The sequence below is a fragment of the Lepisma saccharinum genome, chromosome 3, assembly GCF_977018435.1.
Source record: "Lepisma saccharinum chromosome 3, izLepSacc3.1, whole genome shotgun sequence".
In the NCBI taxonomy this organism is placed as follows: Eukaryota; Metazoa; Arthropoda; class Insecta; order Zygentoma; family Lepismatidae; genus Lepisma; species Lepisma saccharinum.
The window spans coordinates 9,764,528-9,788,990 of record NC_139231.1 but is presented as its reverse complement, the minus strand read 5'-3'; the positions used below and the strand labels follow the sequence as shown (position 1 = coordinate 9,788,990).

At 39.1% G+C, this 24,463-nt stretch overlaps 1 protein-coding gene across 1 annotated transcript in view; it reads right to left on the bottom strand.

The window, feature by feature from the left end:
- Positions 1 to 19,665, bottom strand: part of LOC145984890 (sodium/hydrogen exchanger 9B2-like) — a 96,907-nt gene extending 77,242 nt beyond the window's left edge. Inside the window, exons 1-2 of the mRNA XM_083118264.1 lie at positions 19,600 to 19,665; positions 15,022 to 15,137 (exon numbers count right to left, since the gene is read on the bottom strand). Of these exons, the coding sequence (XP_082974390.1) occupies positions 15,022 to 15,085 (64 nt within the window). The 5' untranslated portion in view covers positions 15,086 to 15,137; positions 19,600 to 19,665. The remainder of the gene's footprint in view (positions 1 to 15,021; positions 15,138 to 19,599) is intronic.
- Positions 19,666 to 24,463: the final 4,798 nt, after the last annotated feature.

Here is a 24,463-nt window from a genome sequence, read left to right as displayed (position 1 = left end):
CTCACAGGCATACTTTCAATCAGGTGCCGGAAGGTTTCCTGAGGAATGGCAGCCCATTCCTCGCAGAGTGCCAAAATGAGAAAAGGTATTGATGTGGATCGGTGTGGTCTAGCACGAAGTCTAAATTCCAAAACATGCCAGAGATGTTCTATGGGTTTCAAATCAGGACTTTGCGCAGGACAGTCCATTAGCGGGACGTTGTTGTCGTCAAACCACTCCCCCACAAGCCCTGCAGTATGGACGGGTGCTCCGTCGTGTTGAAAGACACAATGGTCATCCCCGAACTGGTCTTTGACGGTAGGCAGCATGAAAGCTGTTAAAATGTCAACGTAAGCTTGTGCCGTGACATTGCCATGTAAAGCAACAAGGGGGTCAAGTCCTCTCCAGGAGAAACATGACCACACTGTAACCCCGCCACCTCCGAATTTTACTGTTGACACTATACAGGCTGGTAGATGTCGTTCACCAGGCATTCGCCACATCCACACCCTACCATAGGATCGCCACATTGTGTACTGTGATTCATCATTCCACACAACAGTTTTCCACTGGTCTATGGTCCAGTTTCGACGCTCCTTGCACCACACGAGGTGGCGTTTGGCATTTGTCTATGTGATGTTTGACTTATGGGCAGCTGTTCGGCCATGGAAACCAAGTTGCCGCACCTTGCGCAAAACAGTAATGGTGCTTGGAGTAGATCCAGATGCAGTTTGGAATTCCTGTGTGATGGTGGCAATGGATGATTGACGATAATGCTGTACGACCCTCTTCAACACTCGATGGTCTCTGGAGGTCAACATGGGAGGTTGGCCTGCACGCTTTTGGGTTGTACACATCCCTTTACTATAACATCGGAAACAGTGGACAGAGGGATGTTTAGGAGGGTGGAAATCTCACACACAGACTTCCTGCACAAGTGGCATCCAACCAACAGACCACGTTCAAAGTCTGTGAGTTCCTCAGACCATCCCATACTGCTGCCTAACACTGTCTGCAGACTACTGAGTTCCCTGACTATGTGTTCCATGCGGTAGATGGCAGTACTGTGTCGCCCTCTATGATAAACACACGTTTTGCATGTGTCCGGATACTTTTCATCACATAGAGTATATCTGAATTCAAGAAACTTCAAATATGTACACAATTTAGTGTTACACATGTTGCATGTTGAGGGTAGCGGAGAGCTTCAAATATCTAGGAAACATAATTGAGAGAAGTGGAAGAATAGATGAGGTAAACAGAAGAGGACAAATGGGTTGTGGACTATATCAAAGTGTTTGAAGATTAATATGGAATATGGTACCTATGAAATGCAAGAAGGTAATATATAACACATAGTATGTGCCGATAATTATGTATGGAGCAGAGACTTAGACAATGACAGAGAGAGAGAAAAGAAAGATGCAGACAGTGGAGATGAATTTTTTAAGGAGTATATTGGGGAAGACTAGAAGGGATAGAATAAGGAATGAGGAGATCCGACAGACAGTGGGTGTGGTGAAGCTTCTGGACAGGATAGATCAGGCACAGATGAGATGGTTCAGACACATGAAGATGATGGATGCAGAAAGATTACCAGTAAGAGCTTACAATACACAAGGAGTGGGAATAAAGCCAAGGGGGATACCAAGATGTTGGTGGAAAGAGCAGATAGTGGAGAGTGTTAGGAGAAGAGGACAAGAATGGAACACTGTGGAAAGAGAGGAGAGGTGGAGAGGCTTGACTTCTATGCCGACCCAGCCTGGGGCAGGAAACGGCAAAGGATGATGATGATGATGTTGCATATATATTTTCTTATTTTACGTCGCTCCATGTTTCATATGTGCAAAACATTATGTTGCACATGAAAGTTATGCATGTCATATGTACAAAAAAATTATATTCATCATGCATTTTCTGTCCTTCAAAAATACAGTTTGTGTACTTGTTTTCCTTTATTAGCTAATGTGAAATTAAAATGTGTTGAAAAAATATTTCAAATTGTTTTTCCAACACAAATGCTTTAGCACCAACTTCTTTCTATCCCCCCTCCCCTTTTAAGAGGATAATAACGTATTTGGCGATGATGATGATGATAATAATAATATTATTATTGACACTTTTATCCAGGTACTCTCCCCCGAAGTTCCTGGTTGCATCTCTGATCCAGGAAGAGTAAGTAGAATCAAACTGTTGGCATTGGCATCCGGAAGGGTGGGAGGCAAGGGGGGTCATGTCCCCCCCTGGAAAATAAAAGTCAACCAAAAATTATGTATTTCACACATATAATTTCATTTTATCCACAATAATATGCGTTAATTATTGCATGAACACCATAAATTCAAATTTAAGCAATGTTTTTTTTTAGGGAACAACACTATTTTGGGGGAAATGTGCCTTGTTTGTCCCCCTGGAAAAAAAAATACCTTCCTTGCCCCTCCCTGGAAAAAATCCTGTGGACGTCCATGATTGTTGGACAAATATTTTAGGACAGAATATGTTAACAGAAATATTAAATATTTCTATATTCACTCAATTAAAACAATACAAAATGAATGTTACGATACATTACTACCAGGGAAAAATGTATTTCATTTTTAAAATATGTATTTTTAAACATAACCTGAAAAAGCCCAATAAAACCCACTCGGGTTGGGTGTTTTTGGAAAAACCAGGCAAAATGGCAACCCTGATCACTATTAAGTCTCCAATGAATTAAAAAAAAAAAAAGTGATAGGTCTCATTCACCACTTACATGCATCCACGCAAGTAGTATAGTGGCACGGGTTCGCAAACCGAAAATGAGGCTCGGTGAGGCTCGCCTTAATGGATTTCTCTCGTAAGGCGAGCCTCATTTTCTTGCAGTGTTGCCAACTCCTCACTCGAAAAAATCACCAAGGTTTTTTTTTGGGTCTAACCTAGCCTAAAGCAAGGAGCTGGCAACACTGCTTGAGGTCTGCCTTGCAGCGTTGCCAACATCTTACTCGATAAAATCACCAAGGTTTTTATTTGGTCTAACCTAACCTAAAGCAAGGAGCTGGCAATACTGCTTGAGGTTTGTCTTGCAGTATTGCCAACATCTTACTCGAAAAGTCACCAAGGTTTTTATTTTGGTCTAACCTAACCTAAAGCAAGGAGCTGGCAACTTTGCTTGAGGCCTTACAGTGCATAAAGCAATTTGCCAACCTTCTGGTACTTTTGCCATAGCTTTTTACAAAAAAAAAGAGAGAGAGGAGAAAAAGAGAGAGAGGGAAGAGTTAAACAACCGACAATGCTGCCAACACCTACCTACAGCTTTTTTTACTTGGCAAGGGTTTAGCCAATTTAGCAAGGAGTGCCGGCAACAAATATATACTGCCGTAAAAGAGAGAGATGGATGGATGGATGGATGGCAACACAGTATGTGTGTGCGTGTGTGTATAATATGTAGCATTATTAACTAGAGTGTGTTGGCAACCCATTTGCAACTAAAAAAAAAAAGATAGAGATACCAACATTGCTGTAAGATAAAGAAAGAGAGACCTATTGCGACTTTTGTAAACCTCTCTCGGGGTGAAACACGATGTGCTATACACATGTGCGCGCTGGTGCCTCTTATTATTTTTCGTATTGTGAGGCAAACAAACAAATAAATAATTGTTGTTTTTTAGGATGCCTGGCCCCTAACCTCGCCAGGGTGCGTGGTGCCCAACCCAAAAAGGTTCTAACGGCTACGGTTCTAGATAACCGCACCTCTGTAAAGTTTCACGTGTTTTTTTTTCCCAAACTTCCATGAAACCCTACAGAGGACCTCCGTAATGCATGCAACGTGTACTAACGACTCTAGTGTTATTTGATGTTGTAATATTTTTGGATATAGAGTTTTATTGTGAGATATAGATAAAAATAATTATGTTTATTATAATATTTTTTTGATGAAGATGGAGAATATGTGTATGTTACAAAAAAAGCATGCAACTTTATTTTTTAGCTATTTTTTACCTCCTGCAATTTTTGCTCTTATGCTAACCTTGTTTTTTGACCTACTTTTGAAACGACTTATGATATTTTCCTATAAGACTGTCTCCTCTTGCGGTAAGGCAGCGATCGTCTTCCTCACTGTAATCTACTTCGACCTAATAGGCTTCTGCTCTCAGTGTAATCTGCTATGAGCTAATACGATGTTTTTAAAACTCATGTGTGATCTTCTACAATGTGCCCCCACTGCTACGACCTAATGCGACTTCTCCTATGATGTTTTGGGTCTCTGCTACGATGTTTTTCTGTAAAAATTGCTCCTCATGATCCAAAATTGTATTGTAGTGGTATTTGAAATCGACTGTGGTGTGTGAAGAGGGAAAAAAAATTTGTGTTCAGTGATCTATTTTTGAAATGACTTACGACATTTTCCTATAAGGCTGTTTTTTTTTTTACGATGTTTTCTTGTAAGGCAGAGATTGTCTGTCAATGGGGCCTCAGTGTAATCTACTACGACCTAATACTAATTTTCTCTCCATGTTTCGCGCCTTATTTATTGCGTTGACGATGTTTCACAGCGCAGAAAAAAAGCCGGTACGAGTAAATGTATTTTTTTGTTTCAACGTCATCAAGTGGGGTTCAGTGTTGCCAACGCACCCCAAGAAAATTTTGCTTTTACAGACGAAGCTATCCTACAATTAGGAGTTGGCAACACTGACTAGTTGCTTCACAAACCTCTTGTTTTTTAAACATATGATATTTCACAGGCGAGGCTAACCTACAAGTTACAAGTTGACGGCGTAATCTTCTATAAGATGATAAGTATGCAATAAGATGAAGAAGATGCTAACTGGCAATAGCGGTGTCAATGTTTCCAGCTCTCTACCCCCCTCTCACTGGGCCTCCTCCCCTATGGTGCAGTGGTAGCCTTGTATTCAAGGGTTCGATACTCGCACAAGTGGTTCTTGAAACTGTAGGTCCAGCCCCGATTAGTCTTACTTACAGGGGGCTCTTGTAACGCCACAGTAGCGAAAAAACATGCATACTTCTGTTTTTCCACATGTATGTATGTATGTAATGCGATTTGTGTGGGGGGGGAGCAAAATTTTGAACTTATGGCTTAATTAATCTGCATGAATGCTTAATGTTTGATTTTTTTATTTCTAGTTCGACATGAGATACACACAATTTTATTTTTTGAAGTATAGTTAATATTACCTAGTTCGGGTTAAGCTGTAACATACAACTAGCGATCGACACGACCACCTGACATACAGACAGAGAGAGTGTGAGCAAATTCAAAGTGTGATCTATCGTGAACTAAACTAACCCCACTCACCCACCCACATATAGTCTTACAGGTAACTCAAAAAGCAGAAAGTAGTACATAGCTTGACAGGTCGATCTATTGTAAACTAAACTAACCTCACTTGCCCACCCACATATAGCCTTACAGGTGACTCAAAAGCAGAAAGGCAGCTATATTATTTGTAAGGGCCAACACACAAGATCTATTGCAAACTAAATTAACCTACGACATAAGCCATGGACACATCTTCCAGATAGGGTATAAGCAACTCACCTCTTGCAATTGTATAACGGGGAAAATTAACCTACAGCTGGCAACACTGTTTGAGTTGCTTTCGACGAGCCAAACTTATACTTTGCAAATAGGCTCTACAGCTAGAAGCTTGAAACATATACCTTCGCAGAGTATGCCAACTTACCTCATGTAAAAATATTACCTAGTACGGTTAAGCTGTGACATACAACTAACGATCGACACGACCACCTGACACACATACGGAGAGAGTGAGACAGTTTATACGCAATATATTCCTACACATGTACTGGGTTTAAAAGGTAACTTGCAACAACTATTTTACTCACCCCCTATCAAAATCTCCTAACCTCATGTTTTTGATACTTGCTGCCAGAACATGGTGGTTTTAGACTGTAAATTCAACCCGATTATTCTATTTGTGCATGATGCCTGCATTTGGAATATTTAATTTTTGGCATACGGTATTTTGCGTGCTCCAGTAACCTTGCGCTCGATTCACGGAAGCTATGACGTGTATTTCCTGTTTCGCGAACATGCGAGAATTTTTCACAATAGATAATATATTGCAAGAGCGAGTTGTTTGTGTATATAAATCTAGTTTTGGAAATGGACATGAATATAATGTCAAAAATTATTACATAATTTAAAAATATTGATATTTATTGCACTAGCAAAGGTAAATGTGGAATGCCCCGACCCCTCAGCTGTTAGGTTAAACAGCATAAATATTTTATTACTGATAGCAAGTATTCTCATATCGACAAAACAGATCTAGTAATGAGCTGTTTTGCAAGTCTCCCGAGTGAAGGAATATGATGCCACTATAAACTGTAAACAAGATATGCAGCCCCTTGCATGAGATGTACGAGCCTTATGAACCTCGACCTATAGAGTTGTACAATGGATGTTTTTTTTTAAGCATAGCGGCGTGTTTTCGCTTATTTCAATGTCATCGAGCGGGCATGTAAAGAAGGGGAGAGAAAAAAAAGAGGAGGAGGGGTTATAACGGATAATTCATATTTCGATTTCAATATTTTTGCTAGTCACGATTCACCTGCTATCTAGAAGGACACTGGACGATGGCTAAAAGCGAGTGAAGGAGAGAAATGTTATTTTTTTTATTTTTTTGATTGTGTGTGATGAAATAGTTTTAGATAATAATAGTAGGCTAATAGAATTGTAGAAAACGGCTGTATCGTGATGCGAGGCTGAAAGCAATTTCGAAAGCAGTCTCGGGCATCTTCGCGTTCAGCCAACAAGGAAAATGCACATGGAGGGTGCAATGGTATTGTCCATGGATGGTTTTTCTGAATAAACATACATATCAGTTTTTGCAGTCTCCAGATGGGGCCAGAGCTTTTGTTTTGGTTGGACAAGGGGGTTCAGATAAATGCATGGACATCAAAATAAAAGAAAAAAATTTACTCCACTGCTCACATGTATTGAGTCTTCCAATAACACACCTCGCGGGGCGTACCTACATGTATGCAAAATATAGTTAATGTCTTATTTCTCGAACCTGTGGTCTGTAGATTTGCTTTTGTTGGCAACAGAAACAGAAAAAATGGCACTATGTTATTGTATACTGATATGGGTGTACTGTAATCACAACAATTTTTCTAGTTAAAAATCTATGTCGAAAAGCAATGTTGGGTGACTTGTCTGTGTTGGGTCTTATTAACAACTTCACAGCTGTACCTGCACAACTCATCGACTACAAGGCAACAATGTTAGGAAATGTGTGCATGGCTCCGAGAATACAATTTAAAATCACTAATGTGGCATGAACTCCCTCCACTTGTGTGTATTTGAATATGCGAAAATTAGATATTTTGAATAATCGATGAGAACAATCACAAAAACAGGTTGCACCTGTATGACGTGTTCAAACTTCAGACGATTTTTGTTAATCTACAAAAGCCAAGTGCGAACGGAGATCACTACGAAAATTGGGGAAAAAAAAAGAAGCGAGGCTATTTTGGCTAATGGCAATGATGAGGATGAATAATGGTTGTTTTGATAAAATTTACGAAGTCAATATCCCTAGCCTAAAATAAAATTCAACAATTAATGTTAAACATTTGCCACTCTGAAATGGCGACGGCTATTATTATAACATCACTTGTTTCTAACCTGTCCATATTGGCCCTCTCTCTACCCCTCCATAAATTCGATTCGAAAGGCACAATTATTCCAGTTCTTGAATAAGACTCGCATATGTCCTCAGAAAAAACAAGAGAAGAAACAAATAAATCAAGTCATGTATATTCTTCATCCCCGAACTTTCTTCCACAACACCGCACGAAGCCTCGAGTTTCGGATATTGTTGTTGTGCGACAGGATAGGATAGATGAACCGTATGTTTACCGAGGACCAGACGTAATCAAACATTTTTTTTGAAAAGATAGTTGAAGAGGTTGAGACTATTGGCAGCCTCTTACGCGAATCGAAACCAAATGCTCCTATTATCCAGCGATGAATTTCAATCTCACAATAACATTGAAACGTGTCCGGTGTGCGATCAAAGGTTTCACCGGCGAGAACCGGAAAGTAATTTTATCATAATTATTTCACCGGAAACTACATCGGTGGAATCTGTAACATAATGTAATCATGTATGTGTTTGACAATCATATATCACTCACTAGAACAATTTTCACATTGTTTTCACTACGTGAGATGATATTTTATTTACATTTACGATAAAATAGAGGTTTGGGTGTAATAACAGTTTTTACTAATTAATTTAGAGATGCATTTTTTATTTGTTGAGTTAATGATTAGGTTAATTCGTTATTTCTCGCGAAAAAAAAGAGGGAACCACAGCTGAAAGAAAATACACAACTTGTATTATTGAGGTCAAGAGTTTGTTTTAACATCACTTTTTGCACACATAGGCTAATCACAACTCGGGATACGTTTAAAATGGAATCTGAAACATTGATTATGCGACCTGACTGGAATTCGGAATAGGACACACTGATTACAAGACGTCGATATATTACCACTTGGTAAGAAATTGTAGTGTTTCAATTCACACACACACACTCACAATTTAAAACAACTAAACTGATCGCAGGCCCAACTGGTGGCTGGCATACACAACTATCCATCCACCAGTCGTCTTCTGGGGCGTGTGTCTCGATGAGTGTCAACAACCTCCATTGTGAAGTAAAATCTGTAGGGGTAACATCACTCTCCAATTACAATGTTGGCAAACTTTCCAACTTCATCGTGAACGACGACAAAAGTATCGGCTACCTGATAAAAATTATCAACATGCTGCCTCCGAGATTCTGGAACGTTGCCGAAGGAAAGGGACTCGTGAACGACATCATCAACAAGTTATTTTTCGAGATGCATTTACTTGGCTACCAATACTGCGGACCGGGTACCAAACTCGAGAAAAGATTAGAGAGAGGAGACAAGGGTGTGAATTCGTTGGACGCGGCATGCAAAGATCACGATATTGCTTACAACACGCACACGAATTTGGATGCACGTCACGAAGCAGACAAGAAATTAGAGCATGCCGCTTTCAGGAGGGTCATGAGCAGAGACGCTTCTTTGGGGGAAAAAGTTGCAGCATTGGACACCACTATCGCTATGAACACGAAACAAAAATTTGGATGGGGAATCCTACCTAGAGTTATCTTTAACTGGCAACGAGGTGATCTTGGTCAGCACGACGAACCCTCAGCCGTTATAGAAGATATCTAAAACCAGCTTACACCAGTCACTCATAACTCCCCCAATTTTCTCACGATGGTGGGTTGCTACCGGCCCTATACGTAGGCCGAATAAATTCCGACCAGAGCCGGATTCGAACCTATGCCGTCTCGCAGCGAACAATCTCAAGACGAGTGAACGCCCGTAACTCGCTCAGCTACGGAAGAGGACTCTCTCTTTCTCTCCACTCTTTCTCTAATTTTCATCATCATTGTTAAAATTAATCCAAGAGAAAATATATATTTTGTGTTGACATGGGAAATATGCAATAAAAAAATGCATGATCAATAGTTAAGGTCAAAATCTGAATAAACAGTGAGGGTGATACACGCAAGTTCCAGGCATGTGATTTGCACAGAATTAAATATAAAATGAGAGATGGAAGGTTTTTGTTACTATTAGAATTTAAGGACGGAAAATATGTACAGCGAATGAATACTACGTTTGACTAATCGTGAAGATGAGTATCACAGTACGTTTTTATCGTTCTTATATAAACGTTGAAACGTTTAAGAACGTATAAGAACGTTTACCGAAACGTTTCAACGTTGAAACGTTTCGGTAAACGTTCTTATACGTTTCAACGTTTTTTTCCCAATTTTCGTAGTGATCTCCGTTCGCACTTGGCTTTTGTAGATTAACAAAAATCGTCTGAAGTTTGAACACGTCATACAGGTGCAACCTGTTTTTGTGATTGTTCTCATCGATTATTCAAAATATCTAATTTTCGCATATTCAAATACACACAAGTGGAGGGAGTTCATGCCACATTAGTGATTTTAAATTGTATTCTCGGAGCCATGCACACATTTCCTAACATTGTTGCCTTGTAGTCGATGAGTTGTGCAGGTACAGCTGTGAAGTTGTTAATAAGACCCAACACAGACAAGTCACCCAACATTGCTTTTCGACATAGATTTTTAACTAGAAAAATTGTTGTGATTACAGTACACCCATATCAGTATACAATAACATAGTGCCATTTTTTCTGTTTCTGTTGCCAACAAAAGCAAATCTACAGACCACAGGTTCGAGAAATAAGACATTAACTATATTTTGCATACATGTAGGTACGCCCCGCGAGGTGTGTTATTGGAAGACTCAATACATGTGAGCAGTGGAGTAAATTTTTTTCTTTTATTTTGATGTCCATGCATTTATCTGAACCCCCTTGTCCAACCAAAACAAAAGCTCCGGCCCCATCTGGAGACTGCAAAAACTGATATGTATGTTTATTCAGAAAAACCATCCATGGACAATACCATTGCACCCTCCATGTGCATTTTCCTTGTTGGCTGAACGCGAAGATGCCCGAGACTGCTTTCGAAATTGCTTTCAGCCTCGCATCACGATACAGCCGTTTTCTACAATTCTATTAGCCTACTATTATTATCTAAAACTATTTCATCACACACAATCAAAAAAATAAAAAAAATAACATTTCTCTCCTTCACTCGCTTTTAGCCATCGTCCAGTGTCCTTCTAGATAGTAGGTGAATCGTGACTAGCAAAAATATTGAAATCGAAATATGAATTATCCGTTATAACCCCTCCTCCTCTTTTTTTTCTCTCCCCTTCTTTACATGCCCGCTCGATGACATTGAAATAAGCGAAAACACGCCGCTATGCTTAAAAAAAAACATCCATTGTACAACTCTATAGGTCGAGGTTCATAAGGCTCGTACATCTCATGCAAGGGGCTGCATATCTTGTTTACAGTTTATAGTGGCATCATATTCCTTCACTCGGGAGACTTGCAAAACAGCTCATTACTAGATCTGTTTTGTCGATATGAGAATACTTGCTATCAGTAATAAAATATTTATGCTGTTTAACCTAACAGCTGAGGGGTCGGGGCATTCCACATTTACCTTTGCTAGTGCAATAAATATCAATATTTTTAAATTATGTAATAATTTTTGACATTATATTCATGTCCATTTCCAAAACTAGATTTATATACACAAACAACTCGCTCTTGCAATATATTATCTATTGTGAAAAATTCTCGCATGTTCGCGAAACAGGAAATACACGTCATAGCTTCCGTGAATCGAGCGCAAGGTTACTGGAGCACGCAAAATACCGTATGCCAAAAATTAAATATTCCAAATGCAGGCATCATGCACAAATAGAATAATCGGGTTGAATTTACAGTCTAAAACCACCATGTTCTGGCAGCAAGTATCAAAAACATGAGGTTAGGAGATTTTGATAGGGGGTGAGTAAAATAGTTGTTGCAAGTTACCTTTTAAACCCAGTACATGTGTAGGAATATATTGCGTATAAACTGTCTCACTCTCTCCGTATGTGTGTCAGGTGGTCGTGTCGATCGTTAGTTGTATGTCACAGCTTAACCGTACTAGGTAATATTTTTACATGAGGTAAGTTGGCATACTCTGCGAAGGTATATGTTTCAAGCTTCTAGCTGTAGAGCCTATTTGCAAAGTATAAGTTTGGCTCGTCGAAAGCAACTCAAACAGTGTTGCCAGCTGTAGGTTAATTTTCCCCGTTATACAATTGCAAGAGGTGAGTTGCTTATACCCTATCTGGAAGATGTGTCCATGGCTTATGTCGTAGGTTAATTTAGTTTGCAATAGATCTTGTGTGTTGGCCCTTACAAATAATATAGCTGCCTTTCTGCTTTTGAGTCACCTGTAAGGCTATATGTGGGTGGGCAAGTGAGGTTAGTTTAGTTTACAATAGATCGACCTGTCATGCTATGTACTACTTTCTGCTTTTTGAGTTACCTGTAAGACTATATGTGGGTGGGTGAGTGGGGTTAGTTTAGTTCACGATAGATCACACTTTGAATTTGCTCACACTCTCTCTGTCTGTATGTCAGGTGGTCGTGTCGATCGCTAGTTGTATGTTACAGCTTAACCCGAACTAGGTAATATTAACTATACTTCAAAAAATAAAATTGTGTGTATCTCATGTCGAACTAGAAATAAAAAAATCAAACATTAAGCATTCATGCAGATTAATTAAGCCATAAGTTCAAAATTTTGCTCCCCCCCCCCACACAAATCGCATTACATACATACATACATGTGGAAAAACAGAAGTATGCATGTTTTTTCGCTACTGTGGCGGTACAAGAGCCCCCTGTAAGTAAGACTAATCGGGGCTGGACCTACAGTTTCAAGAACCACTTGTGCGAGTATCGAACCCTTGAATACAAGGCTACCACTGCACCATAGGGGAGGAGGCCCAGTGAGAGAGGGGTAGAGAGCTGGAAACATTGACACCGCTATTGCCAGTTAGCATCTTCTTCATCTTATTGCATACTTATCATCTTATAGAAGATTACGCCGTCAACTTGTAACTTGTAGGTTAGCCTCGCCTGTGAAATATCATATGTTTAAAAAACAAGAGGTTTGTGAAGCAACTAGTCAGTGTTGCCAACTCCTAATTGTAGGATAGCTTCGTCTGTAAAAGCAAAATTTTCTTGGGGTGGGTTGGCAACACTGAACCCCACTTGATGACGTTGAAACAAAAAAATACATTTACTCGTACCGGCTTTTTTTCTGCGCTGTGAAACATCGTCAACGCAATAAATAAGGCGCGAAACATGGAGAGAAAATTAGTATTAGGTCGTAGTAGATTACACTGAGGCCCCATTGACAGACAATCTCTGCCTTACAAGAAAACATCGTAAAAAAAAAAACAGCCTTATAGGAAAATGTCGTAAGTCATTTCAAAAATAGATCACTGAACACAATTTTTTTTTCCCTCTTCACACACCACAGTCGATTTCAAATACCACTACAATACAATTTTGGATCATGAGGAGCAATTTTTACAGAAAAACATCGTAGCAGAGACCCAAAACATCATAGGAGAAGTCGCATTAGGTCGTAGCAGTGGGGGCACATTGTAGAAGATCACACATGAGTTTTAAAAACATCGTATTAGCTCATAGCAGATTACACTGAGAGCAGAAGCCTATTAGGTCGAAGTAGATTACAGTGAGGAAGACGATCGCTGCCTTACCACAAGAGGAGACAGTCTTATAGGAAAATATCATAAGTCGTTTCAAAAGTAGGTCAAAAAACAAGGTTAGCATAAGAGCAAAAATTGCAGGAGGTAAAAAATAGCTAAAAAATAAAGTTGCATGCTTTTTTTGTAACATACACATATTCTCCATCTTCATCAAAAAAATATTATAATAAACATAATTATTTTTATCTATATCTCACAATAAAACTCTATATCCAAAAATATTACAACATCAAATAACACTAGAGTCGTTAGTACACGTTGCATGCATTACGGAGGTCCTCTGTAGGGTTTCATGGAAGTTTGGGAAAAAAAAACACGTGAAACTTTACAGAGGTGCGGTTATCTAGAACCGTAGCCGTTAGAACCTTTTTGGGTTGGGCACCACGCACCCTGGCGAGGTTAGGGGCCAGGCATCCTAAAAAACAACAATTATTTATTTGTTTGTTTGCCTCACAATACGAAAAATAATAAGAGGCACCAGCGCGCACATGTGTATAGCACATCGTGTTTCACCCCGAGAGAGGTTTACAAAAGTCGCAATAGGTCTCTCTTTCTTTATCTTACAGCAATGTTGGTATCTCTATCTTTTTTTTTTTAGTTGCAAATGGGTTGCCAACACACTCTAGTTAATAATGCTACATATTATACACACACGCACACACATACTGTGTTGCCATCCATCCATCCATCCATCTCTCTCTTTTACGGCAGTATATATTTGTTGCCGGCACTCCTTGCTAAATTGGCTAAACCCTTGCCAAGTAAAAAAAGCTGTAGGTAGGTGTTGGCAGCATTGTCGGTTGTTTAACTCTTCCCTCTCTCTCTTTTTCTCCTCTCTCTCTTTTTTTTTGTAAAAAGCTATGGCAAAAGTACCAGAAGGTTGGCAAATTGCTTTATGCACTGTAAGGCCTCAAGCAAAGTTGCCAGCTCCTTGCTTTAGGTTAGGTTAGACCAAAATAAAAACCTTGGTGACTTTTCGAGTAAGATGTTGGCAATACTGCAAGACAAACCTCAAGCAGTATTGCCAGCTCCTTGCTTTAGGTTAGGTTAGACCAAATAAAAACCTTGGTGATTTTATCGAGTAAGATGTTGGCAACGCTGCAAGGCAGACCTCAAGCAGTGTTGCCAGCTCCTTGCTTTAGGCTAGGTTAGACCCAAAAAAAAACCTTGGTGATTTTTTCGAGTGAGGAGTTGGCAACACTGCAAGAAAATGAGGCTCGCCTTACGAGAGAAATCCATTAAGGCGAGCCTCACCGAGCCTCATTTTCGGTTTGCGAACCCGTGCCACTATACTACTCACGCAAATCTTGAAACATATTGTATGAATTCCATTTGTTTCTTAATTTATAACATTATCACCACTTATTCTTTTGGGGCGGAGGAGGCTTACATATTTGTCAAATTACGTGTCAAGTACATTCGGTTCAATATGATTTGGCATGAGGGTTCTTACTCTGAATTCCTTTGCATATAGAACCATATTGACACTATACCTCAATTCTACTTTTGTTATTTTATGCTGCTTTTCAACCTTTCAGGATAATTGCAAAGATGAGGAACAAAAGTTATCTGATGAGATTGTGAAGGAACGAACACTGTAATCATATCTGACCAGGATTCAAACTTGAAACTTCTTAGCGCATTTCACTGACCACTGAGGCCAGCTGCACGTTCTTTCTTAAATGTTAGTTTCAATAATTATGAGACTACTAAAAGACATCCTATTAATCATCAAAATCAAATAACACAATATCTACAAAAACTGAAATTATTAAGTAACAAATAACCTTCAGTTAATGAAACAGGCTGCAATTTTTGTGATTCTTCCTCATACAAACAATCGCCCTTCATCTGCAGAATTTAGTTGCTAATTTCTTCCTCCAGTGGCTTTTAAATGTAACAGCTGAAAAAGATCGAATGAGTTACAATACGGAATGTTCTTGTTACTGTCTTTAATTCCAACCTTGTTTCAGAAACACAATAATAATTAATACTTTTCATTAGACCATAATTTGATAGAAGTGTATATCTCACAAATCTCTCAATGCATAGGATCACACATTCTTGAGTACCCTTGACTCTCTGTACTCCCTCGAGAAAGTAAATATTTTTCAGAATGTTTTCAGCTCACGGAAAGGAGTTATTATGAAGTAAAGTACATCTGTTATCTTAAGTTTCTTCTGTAAAAATAAATAAATGTGTCCGAAGGATAGTAAACTAGTACCTAATTTTATATCATTTGGTTAGGAGTGCCAAGTTTGATGGTGTGATTTTTTTCACATGTTCATTAGCTATTTGAATGTGCATACAACTGCTTTTTACTAATAACAAGCAGGGAAAGTACTCCGAGATGGCAGGCTTTATTTACGCAGGCTATACTTTGGGATCAAATATCTCTGTTATTTTAGTAGCGTCTGTGCACTGGAAACAATTTTATATTTCGTAAAACATTTAAATCTGTTAATAAAAAAAAATCAATGTAATTCTCAAGGGGGGTACAGTGGGTCAATTCCAAATGGTGTACACAATTAAGTGAATACAAGAATGAGAGAGAGAAAGGGGGTAGATATGCAGGGCAGAAAAATTGTTCTGCTAGAAAGCTATAGCAAATCGTCCACTGAGAATGTAAATGTTCTATATGCCCAAATTTTCATTTCCTCTGAAGAGACCTTAAAGTATGACATTCACCATTGAGCTTAAAGTTTGTATATAGAACAATCCATCTTAGAAATGAGATTACATACTAGTTCTGTAATGGAGATGAAACAATAAATTTGTCATTCGGTAGCAAAGTAAAATAAATAAATTGAATCAATCAACTACTTTGATTCCACTATATTCAAAATTCTTGTCTGCTAAAACAAAAGAACCAAAGGCTACTACCAGTAGTCAGAAGTAGCAAGCTACTTGCAGCGTCGCTACTTAGCTAGCTACAAAATTTGTAGCTATAACAGTGCTAATTTTCAAAATTGTAGCTGTAGCTGCAGCAAAGCTACAAAATTTGTGTACCATGTAGTGAAAATTTCACTACAGCTACATTTCTTCTCGGCGTTTTGAGGTAAATCATCTTATGTGTGGCAACAATGTCAAAAGATTGTCAGTAATGATGCTTACTTCTGCAGGATGTTACATTAGTACCTGAATAATTCTGATATCCAGTTGCAGTAAATGGAAAATCCAAATGTCAGATATTCAGATAAAAATATACCAAGATATCCACAATGCAGATATCCAGCATATAGATTTCCAGTACGAAACAAATGCAAAATATGTTTTAAATCCAATCATTTTATGGATAATGATACAGAAATGAGACATGCAAGGTATTTAAGCAATAGTTAATTATTTGGTTTGGTTCTTGAGAAATGTGTCTTCAAACATTGCTGAAATTCACACCTTACAGCACTGAAATAGAAACGTCCTATGATTGACCTGGCATTAACAGACATGAAAGAGTGTATTATACAGGGTAAGTCAAAATGATGGACCTGATTACAGAAATTTATTCTGTGAAATCTAATAAACATATGTTATTGTGAGACATGTGCTTCGAAAGGTTAACTTTCAAAGTTTAGTTTCCATGCAGTTTTTCCACTTTCTACCGCTAGGAGTCGGCAGTAAGCAGGAAAATGGCATTGACTGGAGAACAGAGATCTTTCTGTGTGCTTGATTATCATGTGAACAAGCCTATGATTAGTGTGCAACGGCATTTCCGTACCAAATATCGGAAAGAACCACCTACGGGGTAGGCCATTCGTAAGTGGTATGAACATTTCAGAGATTCGGGCTGCATCTGTAAACGAAAATCGACTGGCCGTCCATCGACTGGGAAGAGACAGTGGAACGAGTGCACACATGTTTCATGTGGAGTCCACAGAAGTCCACCTACCGGGCAGCGAGAGAACTTCAACTTACACAGCAAACTGTCTGGCAGGTTCTGCGGAAACGTTTACAAATGAAACCCTTCCGCTTGCAACTAGTTTAAGCCTTAAAAGACACTGATTATGCTTTGCGCGCGTCCTTCTGTGCTGATTTCCTCACATTAATGGAAACGGATGGGTTCTCTGAGAGGTTAATTTACAGTGATGAAGCAACTTTTCACCGCTCAGGGAAAGTGAATAGACATAACGTAAGGATTTGGGGAACTGCTAACCCCCATGAAATTGTGGAACACAAACGTGATTCTCCCAAACTGAATGCCTTTTGTGCCATTTCCCATGAAAAGATTTATGGGCCCTTTTTCTTCCATGAACGTACTGTGACAGGACTTGTTTTCCTTGATATGCTGCAACTATGGCTCCTTCCACAGCTTGCAGAGGATAGCGCAGATTTCATTCTCCAATTGGATGGTGCCCCTGCACCAGTGGCAGCTGCTTAATACGTGCTACTGTGCTATAGCACGTAACTCAATTTACTAAAATGAAAAGAAAGAAAGGGACACATTTCATAGTTTGAAGAAGTTTAATAAAACACTGAAGTGAAATGAAACTTCTCACGTTAAGAGGCTCAAAAATTTGCAGCACGCTATGTATTTTCCGCACCCTGGTAAGCTACAACGAATACCGTGCTATTGGATTCATAGCACATTTTCGCCACCTCGTGGCACGCCGAATCTGGCTGAATGCCCCTCGGTTCTGCAGGGGAGATAGGATCGGAGCCTATCAGCTTGGGAAATCCGCCTGCTAGCGTGCTACACAGATTCACAGCACGGTAAGTGTTGTCATCTCAGTATAAGAAGAAAGTTTGCAGATAGCTTTACAGAATCAGCACACATGATTTATTTTGGCGCGGTTCATGGTCATGCGCGTGGCATATGGAGCAATCCTTGTCAAGGACAGTTGTTCCAATCAGTGGCCTACATGAGGCTGGGGTGAGCAAATTGATGGGGGCTACAACCCATCTCCAAATTTTGAGTTTCGGATGAAAGCAGCAAAGAACTCTGAAACAAGAAACAGAGTTAAATGCAATCACCCCGTAAATTGATATCCGATTACCATTTTTGTCTTTGAATAGCTTTTAAAATGAAGGTTTAAATCGGCGAAATTGCAAAATATGTTATAGTTTATTCCGGCCATACATAGAAAGCAGCTATGTGATACAGACCTTTACAATACCAGACCCCTCGGGGAAAAAAACTGCGTAGACTAGCGGCTCCAAGTGAGTGTGTAAATGTGTATGTGATTGAGGGGGGAGGGGTTATTGTAAATGCAAGAAACAGCATCTACCTGTAGCACGCATCTGTGAAAAGTTACGAGGCGCCGCTGCCCTACACATTACCATGCCAGCGTTCGGGACCATCTCAATGGGGCATTGGAACAACGTTGGATAGGCTGCGCATCTCCGGAGGATCGACCTCTAAATTGGCCACCTCGTTCCCCCAACTTGACCCATGTGATTTCTTCATGTGGGGTTTTGTCAAGGATCATGTTTATGTACCACCATTTCCAACAACTATTGGATGACCTGCGAGCCCGCATCACAGCAGCCATTGCTGATATTGACCACAACATGCTACACAAGGTTTGCCAGGAGATATACTATCGGCTTGATGTGTGCCGTGTTACGCGAGGTTCTCACATAGAACACTTGTGATTTGTTTGAAAAAAAAAACTTTGACAGTTTACCTTTCTTAGCACATGCTTCACAATAACATTTGTTTATTATATTTCACAGAATAAATGTCTGAAATCAGGTCCATCATTTTCACTTGCCCTGTATAGTAAGTATAATTGCTAAAGTTTTCTTTTGCATATACATATCGATGTTTATTGTTTTTATGCAAAAGTAGCGAACAGGAGTAGTCTAGTGAGCTACTTTTTAAATGGCTACTATTACCTCTAAGAATGTTAAGTGATTTATCTCATGCTCAGATGACGTTTGTGGTTGGTTCAGGGAAATTGTTGTAACGATTCATTTTGCAGATGATACAAAAACAAACTCAATATATCAAAATTGGTTGCATGTAGACATCAGGCAATAGCAGAGATGAAACATTGTATTCCAAATAGACCATACTCAAAAACTATCTCGATTTGTTTACAATTTGGAGAAAGAACATTTACATTCTAAATGGACGAAATATGAATCGTGCCACTTTAGTATGTGCATTGTACACCCATATGTTGTAGAATGGGCACGTACATAATAAGAATCTAAGTTGAACAAATTATGCAATCGTAACATTATTTATATTTAGCTAATGGAACATACAGTATGTGCCGTGTTTTCAGTTGTGAGACTCGTAAAAGTGCAAGTGCTAATTCAGTTTCAACATTTTGTGACCAAGTTGCTAATAAATTCCCTGTACACAAAGATCAACACAGAAAATAAGCTACCAACGAAAACGTGCTAAGTATTATAATTACAACGGCAGCGAGTGATAATTCACAACCCAGCGTCTCTTTCAACAAGGTGCACGACCTTGCCTCCAGCGCACAGCTGATAAAGACCGGCAGGCAACGAGGACAAACATTACAGATGCCTCCAACTAACGTAACAGTTCGAAAGAGAAGCATGTCTCTAGTTTCACTTTATATATAAATGTTGAGATGTAGCTGTCGTCATGTTTTACATCTTACGTTGGGTTTTGCGAGAGAAGTTAGAACGCTGAAAGTTAAAAGCATATGTTAAAAGTATGGGGAGGCACGGAGAGGAAGGGGTGTGAAGGGTACCGAAAACTAATAATTCGATACCGCGATGGAGAAGAAAAAAATCCCGTCTCGATCCTGAATTCGGTAAGGTGTTTGGGCATATGGTTTGGGATATCGAGCACTCGGGATATCCCAAAGGGTCATGTTTAAATGTAGTTAATTCTCGATGTTTTCTGCATCGTAAATGTGTGAATCTTCTAGAAAAGCGTTAGTTTTCATTCCAGAAATACAAAATCAATCACTTGAGGAGAAAATGACATGTAGGATTCGAGATTTCCAGTGTGTTGGGAAATTTCGAACATTTCGAACCGCGAATTTTTGTCTGGGCGGGGCAAGTATCAAGGATAAACGTACCAAAAACTCATTTCCGAGCAACGTTGGGGATGGGGGGGGGGGGCAATGCCACCCTGTGGTTGTGCCATGTGGTTCACAATCACAACACATCAACAGTTGTTATCGTTGTTTTACTTACTGTTTAGCCTAAACCAGCATTTGGGTAACTAAAGAACCACTTGCTGGACAATCTGAGTGAACCTAACATGGCAGCGAGCGCGTAATTATGTATTGGTCCCGAATAGTGAGTATAATGGTATAATGTATCTTCCAATGAATACTAATAATAGTTAATACTTAATGGTACCTTAATAGTTACATATATTCGATGAATTTACTCACCGCATGTGGATACTTGTCAAGTTAAATTTGAGTCATGCAGAGCGGATGAAAAATTGTTATTGTTTTTCCAACTTCAACGTAATCATTCGCCTTTTCCGAGGCACTGGAATTTGAATGGATTTAAGGTAATTATGCGATAAGGCCCGAACACCTCTCACTCGTTTATTTCGTTAATTTTAGCATTGATACTTACCCATTCTGGTAAATGTCTGTTATATCGGTGACACATTTCTAACGCATATTTTCAGTTTCAAATTGTTCGTACTTACCAATTGTGTATTGCGGAACCTATTTCAAGGTGCCATTATGCTTTTTACACGAAAATAACTTCGATTTTTCACGTTACGAGTAATTCTTTTGTGTCCTTTCTTCCGTCGTGGAACATAGAATATTTCGCGCACAGCTGTGGATTATCACGGGTCGTGCTTGTGTTTTGTCGATTTGGAGTGGGCATGGAGTGTTGCAACCTTCTTGACCGAAAAATACCAACTTTCGTGTTCATTATGTCATCACAATCCATTGACGGAAAGCTCCAAAAACCATTCCCGATAGCCCCAAAAACCATTCACGATAGCTCCAAAAACCATTCACGTTAGCCCCACGAACCATTTCCGGCAAGTTTAGGTTAGCATAGTTAAAAAAATAAAAATAAAAGAAATCTGGTAAAAGAAGGCATGTTTGGAAACACTTCTTCCTCTCGCGAGACCACGTGACTTTCGACTCTCGCGCCATCTGCAGGTTCATAATGGAAACAACGGCATAATGTTGTCGCTTCATACAAAAGGCTACTTTATTACATCAAAAGTGCTTATTTTCTGTTGTGCAGCATTCCATAGTGACAAAATACCTCCACGAAGTTTGATAAATGCAACAGAAACTCATTTCCATAAGTAGTTTCTCCTGTAAATTTGAAGAAAAGTGTCTCCGATATAACAGACATTTACCATTACGAGTCATTATTTGCCTTCCTTGTTCTGCTTGGGTAACAGACAATATGGCATGCACTCGTCAGGGATCATCGCGCGTCATGCTTGTGTTTTGTCTATTTGGAGTGGGTATGCAGTGTTTCAACCTTCTTAACCGAAAAATTCCTACTTTCGTGTTCATTATGTCATCACAAACCATTGACAGATAGCTCCAAAAAACCATTCACAATAGTCCCACAAACCATTGACTGATAGCCCCAAAAAATATTCACGATAGACCCACGAACCATTGACGGATAGGCCCACAACCATTTCCGGCAAGGTTAGGTTAGGTAAGCATAGAAAATAAAATTTGTAAAAAAAAAGGCACGGAAACACTATCGAGACCGTGTGACTTTCGAAGCTCACGCCATCTGCAGGTACATAATGGAAACAACGGCATAATGTTGTCGCTTTACAGAAAATGCAAGTTCCTTACATAAAAAGTGATTATTTCTTGTTCTGCAGCATTCTATGGTGAAGTTTTGAGTTTCCACGAAAGAAAATACCTCGAAGAACTTCGACAATGCTACAGAAACTGATTTTAGTAAGGAGTTTCTCCTGTAAATTTGAGGAAATCCGTTCGGGCGATATCACATATTTACCGGAAAGAATTTAATTTTTGGGTAACAGTTTGATCTCCGCCGAACAGATTTCGGTACTACTTCGTTCTCGTGAGAACACCTATATAGAACTCTTTTATTTCGTCCTTTTTAACATACCTACTTACGTACAGTCCGGCCAAGGGAAACGAAACTAGCTGGAAAGTAGGATTCTAAACGTGAGAGGGGAAGCAGGTGGAACACAACCCTGTTGCTTTTGCTTGCTGTGTTTATTACTGCTTTCTGTCTCTCTTACAATTCGTAACAAACCGTTTCGAAATGGAACAAAGAAAACTAACGTTTTGGTCCCTGTTGCACATTCTACAAAACACCCTCGACACAATACAGAATGCCAAAAATCATTCAGTTACTACATTTTCTTTATTGTATTTATAATACTTTGCATAATAATACTATTATTAGTGAATACTATCCTGATTACTGCTGTGTGCTAATTATACGATTTACTAAGGAGACCAATTTAATTGAATGATACAAAATAAAGTTCCTGGTTTACAAACAAGTTTATCTACTAATGTGACGTAATGAATACTTTCCTGACATGTTCCGTTTGCTTATATAGAATATGGATTTTTTTTTTTCACTCTGTACCCTTACATAATTAGTAAACATCGTATTTTGGCAGCGATGGTACTACGTTTGAAACTTCTTTGTTGTTTCCACAGCAGACGATTTTCACGAAACCCGCTTCCTGAACAAAGTGCCGTCACCCCTATTTTTCCAATGAACAAGTCCAGTTGGCGCATGCGCACTTCCGTCCATGGTCTCAGCTAAGGCAGCCAGACAGTATTCTGCATTGCGGAACATTCTGTAGGGTGGAATTATGCTTTTCTCACAAAAAAAATAGTGGATAGCCCCAAACACCATTCACGGTTAGGTTAGGTTCCGTTAGATTAGGCAAACAGTTAAAAATTCATTTTTCTAGAAAATAATATGAATTCGTGCTAAAAAAAACATTACACGATGAAAGAAAATACATTGACGAACTTCGATAATGCTACAGAAACTTATTTCCGTTAGTAGTTTCTTCTGTAAAAATGAAGAAATTCGTTTTCACTAGATCGAAGTGTTACCCGGATTTCTTCATTTTCACAGAAGAAACTACTTACGGAAATTAGTTTCTGTAGCATTCTGAAAGTTCGTGGAGGTATTTTCTTCCATCGTGGAATCTATTCGACCGGGAATTCATGTATTTTTGATGAAAAATATATTGTAACAGTTTCATACATCGGAGACATATTTCTTCAATTTTACACAAGAAACCACTTACGGAAATGAGTTTCTTCAAGGTTTGCAATGTTCGTCGAGGTATTTTCTTTCATCGTGGAATATATTTGACCGGGAAATCATGTATTTTTCAAGAGCAATATCTCACCGACTCACAATTGCCATTGCTTTCATTTGCTTGCCCTACGACAACCGGATGCTGCGTATGTTTGATGACATAAGCCCCTGTCAGTGTTTCAACCCCCCTTTTTTTTACTATGCTTGCCTAACATAACCTAACCTAATTGGAACTGGTTCGTGGGGCTATCGGTCAGCTACCATGCATGATGGTTCGTGGGGCTATCCGTCAGCTACCCGTGCATAATGTATTATTTCCACTGGTGACAAACACGATAGTAGGTATTTTTCGGTGCAGAAGGTTGAAACCCTGCATACCCAAAACGTGAGTCAAGATGTGCCCCCATATTGTGTGTTCCGGAAGCGAAGAAAAGAATAAAAAAAAGCACTCAGAATGTGAAAAATTGCGTTTGTTTTCGTGTAAAAAGCATAATGGCACCTTGAACTATGTTCCACAATACACAATTGGTAAGTACGAACCATGTGAAACACAAAGATTTTAATGTGTCTCCGATCTATGAAACTGTTGCCAAATATATCTCCGACGCACAATGACCGTTGCTTGTATTTGTCAACCAGATGTTCCGTACGATTCATGACGTAACCCCCTGTCAGTGTTTCCAACCATGCCGTTGTTTTGCAAGAAGTGAAGGTGATTTTTTAAATTTATATATATATATAAGCTGTTTCGCATTGTTTTACGAACAAAATTTGGTAACAGTTCGTTATATCAGAGACACATTTCATTTCTTCATTTTTACAGAAGAAACTACTTACGGAAATGAGTTTCTCCAAACTTTCCAACATTCGTCCAGGTATTTTCTTTCATCGTGGAATATATTTGACTGGGAAATCATGTATTTTTCAAGATAAATATCTCACCGATTCACAATTGTCATTACTTTTGGTACGTGAACTGCATGCTGCATACGTTTTATGACGTAAGCCCCTGTCAGTGTTTCCAACCCCCTT